Below are 15,307 nucleotides of genomic sequence, written 5' to 3'. Positions count from 1 at the left end.
GAAGTTCTTCAGCTGTTCTTTGTCATGGAAGTATCGTATTGCACCATCTATTTTGAATGATAGTTTTGCAGGATATATCAGTCTCGGTTGGAAATCATTTTGCTTTAGGATCTGGAATACTTCACTCCATGCTCTTCTTGACTTTATCGTTTGTGCTGAGAAGTCTGCTGTGATTCTGATAGGTTTTCCTTTATAAGTGATCTGTCTTTTCTCTCTGACAGCTTTTAATAATCTATTCTTGTGTTGGATTTCTGGGATGGTGATTATTATATGACTGGGTGTAGTCTTATTTTGGTTATGACTATTTGGAGTTCTATATGCTTCACTGATCCTGATGTCAGTTTCTGATCTCATGCTTGGGAAATTTTCAGCTATTACTTCTCTAAATATCCTCCTGACATCCTTCATGTTGTCTGCCTCTCTTTCATTAATCCCTATCATTCTTATGTTATTCTTCTTTGCATCATCTTGCAGTTGTTGAATTGTTGTTTCCTGATTCCTTGTTATTTTCAAAAGAACTTTCCTTTCCTGTTCACTAGCTGCAATCCTGTCTTCAAGGTCTGAAATTCTATCTTCACTTTCATTAAGGCGGTTTTTACAACTTTCAGTGGAGTTTTTTATTTCCTGTATATCTCTGTGCATCTGCATTATGTATTCTGTTTGCTTCTTATATTGCTCGTCTAGGGATTCTATCTTTTTGTTTAGTTCCTCCAATTTTTTATCTGTGTTTTCTTTAGATATATTTAGAATCTCTTTCATTTCTTTTATCATTTCTTCTTTTATCTGGGAGATTATTTCGAGTTTGAATTTCTTTAAAGCTTCCTGGAGTTGCTTGTCAATTTCAGTGGCTATTGTGTCTGATATATGAGGTGGATGGGATATATTTTCTTCTATATACATCGCTCCTAGGGTTTCTTGAGATGGGCTGGAGGTTTGAGGTTGTAATTTGGTCTTTCGTTTTGTCATTTTCCTATATTTCTGTGTTTCAAGTGTTATTTGAAAGCTTCCTCAGGATCTGATGAAAATCCCTTTCTATGTTTGGAGCTACTGAGACTCTCGCACCGCGCTACCCCAAGCCATTGGGCCTACAGAACCAGTGGCCCTCCTCTGCCTGCTCAGAACTCCACAGTTCCAGACAAGCTGGGCCTCAGGGACACTGTGCGCCCACCTGCCCCTTGGAAGCTCCACAGTTCTTCAATCGCAGCCGGGTTAGGGTACTCACCACAGGCCGCAGTGGTTCAGGAACCTGTGAACCCTCCCTGGTTGCAGAGATATCCAGAGTCCTCCAGACACACAGAGAGGCCAGTGAGGGCACCCCAGATCTGCCCAGCTCCTCCTCTGCAGACCTATGGCCAGGCGCGGCAGCTAAACAGGCTGGGCTAGGCTGATAGTGTGGGCCCGCCCATCCGTCCACAGCTCAGCAGGTCTCCAAGTGGAGCCGAAATGGGGAGGCTGATATGGAAGCCTCAAACCCACCTCTCTCCTTCACTGCACCTGGAAGCCTGGGGGAACTCCAGCAGTCTGGGCGGAGATATCCAGAGTCCTCCAGACACGCAGAGAGGCCGGTGGGGGCACCCCAGATCTGCCCAGCTACTCCTCTGCAGACCTATGGCCAGGCGCAGCAGCTAAACAGGCTGGGCTAGGCTGATAGTGTGGGCCCACCCATCCGTCCGCAGCTCAGCAGGTCTCCAAGTGGAGCCGGAATGGGGAGGCTTATATGAAAGCCTCAAACCCACCTCTCTCCTTCACTGCACCTGGAAGCCTGGGGGAACTCCAGCAGTCTGGGCGGAGATATCCAGAGTCCTCCAGACACGCAGAGAGGCTGGTGAGGGCACCCCAGATCTGCCCAGCTCCTCTTCTGCAGACCTATAGAGGAGCAAGTATTTATCACACAATTTGAGGGATATTCATGCACCAACTTCTGTCAGTTGTATTAGTGAATAGATTTTTCACTCAATACTTTAGGCATATCATTCCACTGTCTTCAACATGGCAAGGATTCTGTTGAGAAGCTTTGTAACCAAATGAAGAGTCCCCGATCTCTAACTACATGGTGTGTAGTGGGGGAGGGGTGGTGGTATGTGTGTGTGTTTGTAAAGTGGATAATGTGAATGCAGGGGCAGGAAAATCTCAAGTCCGTAGAGCTGGTCAGAAAGATGAAGTCTTTGGCCAGCCACTAAGGCTTCAGTGTTGAGACAATATTTATTTGACACCAAGAAACTTCAGGTTTTGCTGTTAAGACTTTTCACTTGATTGGATGAAGTCCACTGTATTACTGGGGATAACCTTAGTCTTCTTCCAGTCATGTTATTGTCCATGCTAATTATGTCTACAAACTGCTTTCACATCAACACTAATATCAGTACTCGCTTCACTAAGTCAGTACTCATAATATGGGCCAGTAAAATCATCAAAATAAGTATTATAGCTAGTAGAGTGTTTTACTGTTTTGCTGGGTTCACAGTTGAAAGTAAAGTACTTTTGGTGACCCTTAACAGGTAAAATACTGAGAAAACTAGTTTCAAATAAATATTTGTGTGCCAGGTACGAGGGTACTAGTAAGTTGTTAAAGTCATGCAATGAAATCTGGTACAGAGGCTGCCAATGTAGTAAACATCTTCATGAGTTTAAAATCAATCCCTGTCATTCTGCAAGAGCCATGTGTGTTCTGGACAGCCCAAGTTAATAAGCTGAAGGAGTGCGGTGGTTGATGTTCCCTGTACCTGCATCCTGCAGACGTTTGATCGTGACAGTTCTCTGTGCAATTGTTCTGGGAATGTACAATTGCTTTTTATTTACTGTTTTCTTAGGAAGAGACCACCCTAGTAGCTTCAGTGTGTGTTGTCTTAATATAAAAGCCCTCACTTTACAGCTTATTGGATCAGTGTGAGAGTCTGGCGACACTCCGTCTACTCCAACAATATATTCTGGAGTTGGACCAAATGACCTCCAAAAGTGTTGGGAACACACTGGGTCTACTATGAGATGTACTTGCACCAAAACTGCATCAATCATTTGAGCTCCATAATCTCTTGTATGTTGGATATCTCAAAATTGGTGACGGTGATGTCAAGAAATCCTCGGAACATCCATTGATTTTCTTTCCCCCTCTGCATAGGCATTCTGGTAAAGAGCCATGAACATGTTTGGAGAACAGTGGAAAAAACAGACCATAGCGTAAACTTCCAGAAGTGCAGTGGGGTCTTTCCACAAGGGAAACTACTCTTTCTAGGGATTCTGGGTCTGTCTAGCAAGATTGGCTCCTGTTACAGTTGATTCAAGGGCCGTGCTTCTCTTGAATACATCATTCAGGTTGCTCCCTTGACCTAGAAATCCTCTGCATGTGCAGCTCAAGTTAGGACTCCTAGAATACATACTTAGCTGACTTTTCAGAAGAACGTGATCAACTAGCTAGTGCCATAGGTCTCTGCAAATGCTACAATTCTGATTTGCTCTTTGAGTATGCTGTCCATTATTGTAAGATGCCACCCTTTCAAGTACTGCACTCTGGCTGCTCTCATCCCAGAATTGAATTATTTCCCTTGTCTGCAAGGATCCCCACACTGTGACAGCAGTTTCTGCTAAAACTTCTGAGCTCTGAGGTCCTCAAAAATGGTGGAATTTCTGTTGAAAACCTGTGTCATGGTATTATGGTGCTAGATGCCTTTTCAGCCCATGACCTTCATGGATTGGTACAGGACTTTCATGACAACTGTATCTAACCGCCTCGGTCTCTTTGAGCCTTTGGACATACTTCTGGCCAACAGACCCAAGCAGCCCAGGAAGTTCCCATTCAGTTAGGTTGTGAACGTTCCTGTTGTTTCCTAACTTTTGCCTATCGTTCCACAATTAAAGCCAAGTTTTACTTGAGCCACAGCCTCAGTGTAGATTCTGTGCTTAGGGCCCTTATCAATCGTGTCAGTGTAAACTGATTTTAATTTCCTTCCACCGTGATCTCAGCCCCTTTCACACACATTCCCTCAGGTATCCCACTAAGCCGTTTCCGTAAATCAGAAACATGAGGCAGGGGGCTGGGGATTTAGCTCAGCAGCATAAGCACCTGCCTTGCAAGCAGGCAGTTGTGAGTTCGATCCCCGGTACCGATAAAAAGGAAAAAGACAAAAAAAAAAAAAAAAAAAAAAAAAAAAAGAAACACGAAGCAGTTGTTCGGACTCCAATGCAGTTCTTCCTTCATCACATTTTGTACCTCATTTCTGAAGGCCTGCTGGTGGTGTGGAGTTAAGCATACATATAGGTCTAGAAGCACAGAAAGATGATAGTGCTGTGTGCTAAGGAGGATCTGCAGGATTTTGTAATGTGACTTCCTTAGGGGATGCAGGGATGCGCTGCAGGTTCTTCAGAGTGTTACAACAAGTGTTACAGCCCATAAAAAGTTGTTCACGGGTCCTAAAAGGTGTTACAGCTCCTAATAATACAGCTGCATCAGAATGAAACAATCAAACCTACCTACCGGCACCTGGGGTTTTGGAGACAGGTGTACAGTTTTATTGATGTCTTGGCTAACATCCTTCACCAAACAGTCAAGCAACTGTCAGAGAGCAGGATTTTTATAGGATTTACAACCCAGTAGGAGGTACAAGAACGGAGTGTTTGCCATTATTTGACTGGAGATTATACTGAATTTCACCTCCCTGCATACAGCAGAGACAGGGATAGAATTTTACATCATTTTCAGGAAAAACAGCATCAGCAGAGGAAAAAAGGCTTATTGAAGGCCAAGAAGACACATTCTGAATGGCAGGGGGAGGAGTCCCTGCAGGGACCAAGTGTTGCATTGTTTTTGTTTTTGAATTTTTTTCTGGATTTGAGAGGAGCCATCCTGCCCCATGCAGGGACACCTTCCTTGAGATGTCCCAGCCTGGGCTCTGCTACATACGCAGCCACAAGTCTTTTTCCAGGACATTGACTTGGTGAGGCTTGAGAGACTGCTTGTCTCTCAATTCTCGGAATCAAAGAGAAGATCCTCAGTGCAGAGCGCACTGACTGTATTCCCCATCAATGGAAGAGCTGGGTGTTGTGGGCTGCTGTGAGCACTGCTGTGCTGAGGTCTTGGCTAGGAAGACCTGCCTGCTCCCCTGCATTTCTGGTTCCTGCTCCACCACACTCCATTGCCAGGCCTTTTGTGGAAATTCCACTCCTGAGTACAAGTGCCAGAAAACTTTTCATGATAAAAGGGAAGTCACAAAATGCTGCTGGAAGTGGAATGTCCAAATATAAATGAACCCCCAGACAACTGTGCTGTCCCTTACATCATATAAACACACAACAAGAAGATTCCATCCATCAGCTAGAAATGGGCCCTCTCCATGCATGGAACTTGCTGGAAACTTGATCTTGGGATTCCCACCCTCTTGCTTTGTGAGAAATAGGCCTGCATAATTTTCCAGCCACATCTTCTGGGATGTTTTATTACAGCATCTCCAGTGGACTACAGCACTCAAGAGAAGTGGCTGCTGAAATGCGGGAGTGGAATAGGACCTGGGCAACAGGAAGACAATGGTGGATTTTCAAGGTTCCTGCTGGGAGAAGCAGCTCTAGAAAGGAAATGGGAGCTGCAGTGAAGCCCCCATCTTCTTAGAGAACATGAAAGTGATTGTGAATACAATATTGATAGAAATATGCACATAAAGCCCACACTATGGGGATTCCAGTGGAAATGAGGAAAGCATCTGAAAGGTGCTCCTTGTTAGAAACCAGCAGATAGCTTGGCTGAAGCTGTTCATTTCTCAGCATATTATGGGAGGTAAGAATGGCTTGTGATGAATGATTAGGCAGAATAAATTGCTAAAGAAATTCTTGAATAACATTTCGTTCTATTCAAAGCTTACAGTAGAATGAATGAGAGTCAAACAATTAGAGGTAAAAGTTTTCATCTAAAAGGCAGCAGAAGTGGACCACTTGGAAATTTCCCATCCTTCTGTCATATCAAATGCAAGAAAGTGTGTGCGAGAAGCAGTGTCAAGAGTGGGGTCCAAATACAGCTTGACAGGGAAATGAGGATGGATGCACCAGGGATTATTGACCAGGATTATAGAAGGATGGCCCTGCAGGAATTGTGAAAATCACTGGGTCTGCCTGGACCATCAAGGCCTAAGCATTCTCGAAGCTGGGAATCATAATGTTTCCATGTGTGGATCACAGGTCCCTGTGGTACCTTAGCACATACTGTCTTGTTGTGCTTCGCAGCTCAGCCGCCTTGATTCTGGAGGCCTAATTGTTTAACTACCTGAAATATGGCTACAATTGGCCAAGGTGTGGCATGGGCCACACAAGCTACTTTCTTAGGAGAAGAAGTGGCTGATGTAAGGGGTGTCCATGTGACCCATCTCTGCTGGAGGACAGACTTCCTGGGCTGTGGGTGTTTGTTGTCTCTACTACCTCCAGACCAGATGGCCCCACACAGCGCTTCTGGCCCAGGATCTAAGCAGGCAGGACTATTTGAGACAACAATGCCCAAGGAATCGATGCAGGTGGTGAAACCGAGAGACCCCAGTGGAGGAATCAGCTTTTGGAGAGCATTAGCATGGGCTCTCCTGAGAAAAGCCCTTAGGGTATTGGAGCGGGAGTGGGGGATCCACTCTGTGTCCCAATGGGTCTGCAGTGTGGGGTTTGAACTCAAACATCTTTCCTGAAACTTAAAGAATAATGCTGTATATGTTGGTGGTTCTTTGCAATCATTCTGGTTTGTAATATCTTTCTTACTTCCCATCTCTTCCTTCTGGATGGGCATGTCCATCCAAAGACCTTTCCAGTATTGTGCTTAAAAGCATATAACGTGTTTGATTTCCCAGCTGTACAAAATGATTTGAATCAGGATGACTTGTACTTCAAACATCACCCTTATCAGGATTCCGTGATATTCATGTTGGAACGTCATCACCAGTGTCATGATCATAAGATGGTTGGGCTACGATAGGGTGATTAGGCTAGGAGGAACCACTCTTCTAAGGGCTGTGTAGTTACAGAAGTGGATTTAGAGTGGCCTGAGCCTTTTGTACAGGCAGAATTTACCATCTGTCAATCAAAAGACACATTTAACCAGACACTGAACGCACTGTTTTCTTGAGCTAGGACTTCTGAGATCAAAGAAATGTTAAAAATAAAAGCTCTCCTGTTTGTGAAATATCTAGTCTACTACATTTTGTTATTATTTCCCTTGGGATACACTGAGACACAGACAGTATGATTTGGTGTAGACTAACCTGGACACAACCCTCTCCTGCACTGGCCTGCCAAGCTGTGCTGTGACAGGTGATCTCAGTGCTTACATTAAGGCTTTCAGCATTTCTCACCACACACTGCAGCTGCCCCTTCCTATACCAGGTCCTGCCACATGACACATGCCTATGTGTTGAGGATAACTCACAGTCATCAGGAAATTACCATCCCAGTCATGCCGCTCCTGTCAGAAGGTGACATCTCTCGGTCCATTCAAGGTTTTTTACCCACACAAGTTCCCATTCCCCTAAGCCCTCTCCGGAGTTGCCACAGCAAAGCACAGGGCCTATGCATTAAAATGTTTGTTTGTCCAGCATTGTCTGCTCTATAGAAGACCTCCCCACAGTATGTTGTTGATGTGAATTACATATGTGACTGCAGTTCTGTCCAGCACCATATTTCTCTCCTTGCTTGTGGGACTGCTTCAGAATAAGTGATCGCAATAATTACAGTACACCACTCTACACTGTTGTGTCGTCACTCCAGGATGGGTAATGTCAATGGTTGACCACCTATTTCAGCAGCAAAGAAGACACGGACACAAGTGCCAATTGTACATGGAGTCTCAGGTCCCAGGATTCATGGTCATATACCTAAGATAATACCCAGAGATATGGACATGGGTCATGTGGAAGCCAACAAATTTGTATGAGCTACACAGAAAGATGAGGGGTGTGTCTGCACACACTGCTCACCTGATAGCTGCACTGTCCAACATAGAATAGTTTCAGGAAAAGGTAGGTGAGGATAGCAAAATTGAGATAGCCTGCTTGGTCATTTGACCAGGATTCACCTGAATGGTGCTGTGGTCTCACTGAACAACTTTACTAACCCAAATTTGCCTTCAGGACATTGCAGTGACTGTTTCTTTTTTTTAATTTAAGGAAAAAAAGGGGAAAAAAAGCAGAAAAAGGGTACAAGTTATACAGAATTTCAGAAAAAAATAAACAGTAGAAAATCACTAGTTAATGAATTACATATTGTCATCTTAGAAATATTTGTTCGTTCAAGTTACAAGATTAAAGCATGTAAAGTGAACATTCAAACAGTGAGACTGCAAACAGTTCTGTTCAATGATCCAACAAAACTCAGTAATATCATTGTTTATCTTACACACTTAAATTTATATGCAGTTATATCATTTAGAGCACTTTCTTTTCTTCTGTTTTGTATAATGACTATTACACATTTTGAGTTTTATTGCTCCCACAGTTCTTATTGCTTTTGCAGGGACTGTTTCATCAGAAGGTCCACTGAGCAGCAGTGTAGCTAGGAAGCAGTGCCTTTGCAGAAGTGGCGGAATGGTCTAGAGTCATAGGGACAGACAATGGTGGCATGGTGGGGAGACTCAGCAGGAAGGTGACATTAGCTGACAGGCCTGAAAGTGAGGAGGGGTGCAGAGGTGGGCATCATAACGAAGCGGTAGGCGAACTTCACATCCTCTTGGAATGCTGTCTCCACACAGAAGGACTTCAGCACCTAGGATAGAAGTGGGACTTCTCTCTGTATTCCCGAGCAGCCTCAGGGTCCTGAATGCTTTGCTCCAGCTCCTAGTGCAGCCCCAGACTTCTGGAAGGAGGAACTGTTGCTCCCATGCAGCCCACCCTATACCAAACCCCACACCAGCCTGGCACCAGACTAAGGGTCACATCTTGTCTGGGTCACACCTATTCTTCCACAGCACAAACCACCCACATACAGACTCTGCACTACTGAGCAAAGACTCACCCAGAAAAAGCCTTTCCTTAAACTGTAAGAGCGTCTACCACAGAATCCACACCATATCTCTGCCAAGGGCCAGTCCATTCCACAGGCCCCGCACACACCACTCACATGATGGAGAAACAGCAGCATCTCCACTTCTGCTAGGCGCCGTCCAATACACTGGCGAACCCCAAATCCAAAGGCCAGATGCTTATAGGTCTCCTTGTTCTCCAGCCACCGCTGGGGGTTGTAATGCTCTGGACTCAGGAACACCTCAGGGTTTCGGCCCATGGAGTACAGATTTAAATGCACCAAAGTCTACAAAGAGATGCAGAGAGACGTGTGAGATGGACAGAGTGGAAACTTCCAGTAGGAACCATAGAGACTCACTCACCCCTGCTGGGATGTGGTAGTTCTGAAGCACCAAGGGTGAGGTCAGGAATCTCTCCAGAAAAAGACCAACAGGGTACATCCTGGGAATGAGAGTCCAACACAAAAGCCCCAGCTGTGACAGGTCTTATCACCAGCCTTTTGACCTGTGTCCCCAAAAGGAATAGGGAGCCCTCATCCTGAGGGTGGCTGTCCTGTACCTGCAGAGCTCACCCAGACAGCACCAACATGGGCGGCTCAAGTTAAAGAGAACATGGAGGTAAGCACAGAATGTCGAAGCGGGATCCCAGAGAAAAAGCCACACACATAAACACAGCATTAGAGCTAGAAGAGAAGCTGAGGAGCAATGAGTTCCCAGGAAATATTGCTCATCAGCTCCCCTCTGTGCTCGAGCCCCTGAGCAGAGACTCACGACATTTGCAAGGGTTCAATTAGCCCCTACCTCAGGGTTTCCTTGATGGCTGCCCACAGAAGGGGGAGCTCCATTCTGAGTCTCTGGGGATTCTCATAAATATTGGGTTCAGTAGCCATGCTCTCCTGCCGCAGGGCCTGCTGCACGGTAGGATTCCTGGCCAACTCAAAGAGTGTCATCATCAATGGTAAGGCTGTCTGCAGGACACAGAGGGTAAGTATCAGAGTACACATTGCCATGCCCTCCATCTATAGCAGCCCTTGCATAAACATACCCAGCATAGAAAAGGCTCAGCATCTTGGGCTTCAAGACTGCACTGACAACATAGACATGTACACAAGTCCCGATGGAAAGGCCCCCATCCCATATCACTTCAGTGTCTACATACTTCTTGAAGGCTCAGAGAGTGACCCATGACATCATTAAGAAGTGCTCTGGAGATCACACCCATCAGCTTCTAACAGCTTTTCTGTCCGGGCAGTGCACAGCCCTAACTGTGCTAACAGAACATGATTCTCTGAGGCCTAATAATTTCTCCTTAGGGTCATCTCTGATGCTCTGAAAAACACCTCCCTTTGCCCTTCTGAGTACTGTTTCACTGCCTCCAAAAAGGATCATTATGACCTGACTCACAGAAATGGCCTCGCAAGGGCCTGCCTGACACTGCTGGACTACCCTGAAAGCTATCCTCTCTGCTCTATGGGGTTAGGAGGGCCCACGCTGACCTCATGCTGCCATGGTAGGCTTTCTCGGCTTAGCATAAAGGGATTTCTTCTCTGGCCATTTCTGATAGGAGCCCTTTCCCTCTCTGCCCCATCTGCCTCCATCTCTACCTGCCTCAACCATCCTGAAGCCTTGCCAGGTCCTGTGGATTTTGTGCCCAGGGCTTTTCCCTCCTTTCCTCGCCTGTGCTGGCCTGTGTTCTTTGCTTCATTACTGCACATTTGGCTCAGTGTCTCTCTGTTCCCTTACGAGTTCCCCCTGGCACTTGTCCTGGGTGGCTGCATCCTCCCTTGTTCTCTGTGTGTCCCAGCCTGGCTTGACTCTCTGCTCTGAATGTACAGGCCTATCTCTGAGTAAGAACTTAGCAGATGCTATGGAAACAAGGTTTCATCTGTGACAGGAAAGATTCTGCCAGAGACCCAGCCCCCTCCTGCCTGTGTTGCCACCAGCTTCCTCCTCTCCCAGCAGCACCCCTGAACCTCTTACCCTCGTCTGCTCTGCCCACCAAGCATCTTTGCTTAATGCCTATGCTGCTTGTCAGGTTTTGTTGTGTGAGCCCACATGTGCCACTCAGCCTTTCTCCATCCTCCCAGGTTCCCTATGTGCACAAGTGGGAAAGACTCCTCGCAGGAAGTCTGTCTTCACTCTGCCTGAGCCTCCACGTGGCTTTCCACACCTGTGGCTGCCAAATTTGTGAGGCTCCATGTGCGCTCCAGTATTCTGCCCCCACCTCAACCTTTCCAATGTTTCATGACTCTATGCAAGAAGAATGTTGCGACAATGCCTCCCTCCATGGGTCTTTTGGTAACTATATATAAAAAGACACTGCAAAGAGTTCAGGTGAGCTTCATGGCATTGGTGGGGTAGCTGCTGGTCTGACCGTGTCCACACTCCCTGCCACGAGGTCCATAATGTTTGCTTTCATGGCACGTAGTGGTAAATTCCCCTGCAGCATCAGATTTGCCACAATGCTGTTGTACTGAGAGCAACCTCGAGCAAGCTCCTCATATTTCTTCTGGATGCGATTTTCAGCTGCAGGAGAAAACAAAGCTCTCAGCACCCTAGAATTGGGAGCCGAGATTCCTTGTTCTCCTTCCCATCAGTCCACATCTCTGTACTCCTTTTGTTACCTCTATCTTAGGCCAGCCCCAGTCTCATCCCAACATGCTGGCAACACTATAGGTGGCTATTACCCTGCTATTTTTGCCTCCTAGTGATCCTGTAAGAGGGGTGATTTTTGCCTGGGAAAGTAGATGACCCTATTGTCACTGGGCCTTACCATACTCAGAAATGTAGTCCCAGGCCTCAAAGTGCTCCTTCCATGCTTGACTTCTCATCCAGCGGGATAGACTTCTTGGCAGAAACATTAACTGTGTGGTCGTTTTAAATACGGCCTCCAGGGCATGGATGAATTTCAGGCTTTGAGAGCTGGGGTTACAGCCAAAAAGGCCCAGTCTTTCACCAAATAGTGCAAAATTGCTGACTGCAGAGAATGGCATTGCTGAGTAAAGACAGTGCTGGCCTTGAATCACCACCCCAGACCTACATCACCATTGCTGGCTGACTCCCCATGCCCTGGGATTCGGACAAATCTTTAACCCACCTTCCACAGTATACTTATGGATGTCGGGCTGCATGTCCATGGTCAGGCTCCCCTGGGCACTCTGAAGTACCTTCTGCTTCAGAGCCTCTGAGAAGTCTCTTGCCACTGTGTCTACCATGGGGAGGAGGTTTTGCACTGCCTTTGGGGACAGCACATTTGGGTTCAGCCACCGTCGGTTGGAGAGCCATTCAGGCCCATTCCTGTAGGGCAGAGCTAAAGTCAAACTCAGCCCCACATTCATAGTCTCCAGAGAAATTGTGGGTCACTGGGAGATGAATGTGTCCATAGGGTCAGTCTGCCACAGGTGCTTGTTGCTTTCTCTTAGAGTCACCTTCATGTTCTGATATCATAACCATTGAAGTCTAAATGGTGACAAGACAGTGAAATCTGCTAGTCAGCGCTGTTGCAGAGAGGCATTTTCTTTCATCTGAACTCCCAGGACCCTAATTCTGCTCTCACAGTGTTCCTGCCAACTTTGCCTAGGTAGGAAGTCTTTATCTCCGTGACAGGAGGTTGACACTACTGTCAAGTTATGCCTACCTGACCCACACTATGTTCCAAGGGGAAGAGAGGGTGAACTTCTGCCTCCCTGTCCTTGTCTATGAGGCATGCTGCCTCTCAGTCACTATCCTCTGTATATCACCAGGAAGGTCCCCAACGTATTGCAGCAAGGATTCAAATAATAGCACATTTCCAAGCCACATACCAGAGATCAGAGGGGCTCTGCGGAGACTCTCCAGGGAATGGCAGGCAACAATCTCTACTCAGAGCCACACACCTGCCTTTTTCTATGACTGGTTCCTGAAACTATTGACAGCAATCACACCCATAGCTACATGCACACATCTGCACCTACACTGAAACTCAAACCTATGTGCAAACATATGCACGCACTCGGGGAGGCAAACAAGACATAATAACCATGCACACATGAAAATGCATGAAAAGACACACAGACCTCCAGCATGTATTTCTGTCTACTGCTATCTACACACAGACACACACACAAACACACACACACACACACACACACACACACACACACACACCCCAACTCACCAGTTCCTTCACATTCACATACCGACACTTCTCCCTGACCTTCCATTTGGTTTTCTGTCACTGCCAGCTTCCTGTCCTCTAAGGAGCTACAGTCAAGGGACCTCTTTCTTTAAACCATGCTATCCCAAGGGAGTTCACTTCCTGACAAGATTTCCCACAGTCCATCATCTTCCTTTTAGCACTCTGAGCTCCCAATGACAACCTCTTTCTAGCTCCCTTCTTCCAGCTTACTGTCCAGGGGTTCCCTGAATCCACAAGACGAATCCAGGTCCCAGTGCGAATAGCGCATTTAGAACTTTGTTTCTCAACACAAAGAGTCATCCTGATCTTGCATCCTCATTACTCATACCCCCAGGACTCTGTCCCACAAATCAAATATTGCTTATGACTTGGAGGGCACGGGTCAGAGAGACTGCAGCCAGGTAGACTTCAAGATCTGGAATTCACTGGCTGTGGCCCTGGGCCATTTTCTCCCCTTCTCAGTGCACACATCTGTGCTTGGCAGTCACCTGATTTCCACCATCTGTCCTAGAGCCAAGGGTCTGTTCCTTCTTACCTTTTCATGTCTTGGGAGTTAAACCCACCTCCCTCCATATCCTAACTGGTCCCTTACAGCAAAAACACGCCAAGGTTCTGCCGTCGGTGCTCTCTGTAGGCCATCCAGGGCTCCAGGTGCATGCGATGGGGATAGGGGCTCTCTGCCTGGTGCAGCCTCGCACAGTCCTCTGGCAGCATCACAGCGACTATCCGTGTACTTCCCACATCACACCTATAAGACAGTGCACAAGCCCTGTAGCTATCCTGTCATCAACACAGACTAGGTCCTGTCAGAACTCCCCTTTTGCCCGGATTTGCCTTTGTACCACTTGACCTTTCCCACTTCAGTGCTTCTGCATCCTGTCCCTGCCAGAATGAGCCCTGTTTTGCTCTGTTCTTATTAAGAGTCATGATCTCCATGTCAAAGACTCAAAAACCCCACCAAGCTCCACAAGCACAGGGAAATTGTGGCACTGTATGCCTAGTAACATCCTGGTTTCCAGCAGGACAGGAGACTCTGGGGATCCTCAACAAGGGACTCTGAAGGGCATTACCTGAAAATCGGCCCCAGCTCCTGGAAGGTCTGGTGCATCTCCAGGTGCAAGTCATCATGGTTCTGCTCCTTCCAGAACTGCAGCACCCTCTGCCTCTTGTTGCCCTGGTGTTGGGGTATGACTTCAAAGGGCAGCACTGAGGCTTTGGAGGCCGTGACTGCTCTGGTGCCCAGTGCCCTGGCCCCACGCAGGCACAGCCAAGAACCTGCCAGCCGCACATCTGACTTCAACCTAAATGCCATTTTCATGCTCTCTGCAACCCGATGCAGTCAGGTCCTTTTTATGTCTCCCAGGGGCCTGCACTGCCACTGATCATGTCATGGGAGAAACTGTCCCTGAGTCTGCGCAAGATACACAAAAAAGAGGTCAAGGCTGGGGCCTCTAGCTTGAGGTGGAGGAAATCAATGGGCCGGATTTCATGTCTGCCATGTGGGAGAGAGCAGAGGTCAGAAGCAGGTTCTGTGTGGAAGTTTGCAGGAGTTCCCAGTGGGGGTAGAGATCTGTTCCTTCCCATGAGCAAGAACATTTTGATGAATGAAGCTATTATCTTATCTTAGAACCTTGAACAAGTCATCATTTCCTTTGGGACCAAGAGCTCAAGGAGGGTGGATGGGTTTTCATCACTTGTACTAACCTGTATTTATTTATTTACTTTTTAAAAATTAACTTTTAAATGACAGGAATTATGTATTTATGTTTTATAATCTTTATTTTGAAATAACTATATATTATTGTGCTAAGGTCAGTTTGAGCTAAATTAAGTATAGATCAATGTACATATATCTTTGGATTGAGAATTCACAATTTACTCTTTTAGCAACATAACATATATTGGGAATAATTATATTAAGCACATTTTTATTCAGAGATCTTGAACTTATTTCCTCTTGCTACGTGGAAAGTTGTTTTTGATGAACATATTCTCAATCACCAACTCTATTCCATGGTAACTATTTCACTTTCTGCTTGTATAAATTTGCTGTTTTTAGATGCCACGTGTAAGTTAGATCTGTATTACTTGTGTCACTATGCCTCACTTATTTCACTTAACATAGTGTCCTCCAGGTTCGTATTGTTGAGAATGAC

The 15,307-nt window shown here is 46.3% G+C and overlaps 1 protein-coding gene across 2 annotated transcripts; it reads right to left on the bottom strand.

Annotated features, from left to right (window-relative positions):
- Nucleotides 1-8,097: 8,097 nt before the first annotated feature.
- Nucleotides 8,098-14,491, bottom strand: Cyp11b1 (cytochrome P450, family 11, subfamily b, polypeptide 1). 2 transcript variants are annotated; one of them, NM_001172939.1, is made up of 9 exons: nucleotides 14,222-14,468; nucleotides 13,744-13,899; nucleotides 12,072-12,271; nucleotides 11,748-11,951; nucleotides 11,349-11,500; nucleotides 9,776-9,942; nucleotides 9,338-9,416; nucleotides 9,073-9,261; nucleotides 8,098-8,718 (listed from the first exon to the last, which is right to left on the bottom strand). In NM_001172939.1, exons 1-9 carry the CDS (start codon nucleotides 14,461-14,463, stop codon nucleotides 8,605-8,607), a joined length of 1,503 nt encoding a protein of 500 aa, NP_001166410.1. In that variant the 5' UTR covers nucleotides 14,464-14,468; the 3' UTR covers nucleotides 8,098-8,604. The 2 variants fall into 2 exon arrangements, with proteins under 2 accessions (NP_001166410.1, XP_063086497.1); XM_063230427.1 differs by having other exon boundaries at nucleotides 8,624-8,808; nucleotides 14,222-14,491.
- Between the last annotated feature and the right edge of the window lie 816 nt (nucleotides 14,492-15,307).

Source organism: Cavia porcellus, unplaced genomic scaffold, assembly GCF_034190915.1.
Source record: "Cavia porcellus strain 051 isolate PalLab524CR breed Dunkin Hartley unplaced genomic scaffold, mCavPor4.1 scaffold_19, whole genome shotgun sequence".
In the NCBI taxonomy this organism is placed as follows: domain Eukaryota; kingdom Metazoa; phylum Chordata; class Mammalia; order Rodentia; family Caviidae; genus Cavia; species Cavia porcellus.
This window is presented reverse-complemented; position numbering and strand designations above follow the sequence as displayed.

What these genes read in the sequence shown, in the direction of transcription:
- Cyp11b1 (NM_001172939.1), bottom strand. Translation starts at nt 14,463, where the DNA reads ATGGCATTTAGGTTGAAGTCAGATGTGCGGCTGGCAGGTTCTTGGCTG. An exon ending in TGGCAGGGAGTGTGGACACG is followed by an intron (nt 9,943 to 11,348) that starts GTCAGACCAGCA and finishes TGTGTCCTGCAG; the next exon opens with ACAGCCTTACCATTGATGAT. An exon ending in TGCTGCTGTTTCTCCATCAT is followed by an intron (nt 8,719 to 9,072) that starts GTGAGTGGTGTG and finishes CTTCTATCCTAG; the next exon opens with GTGCTGAAGTCCTTCTGTGT.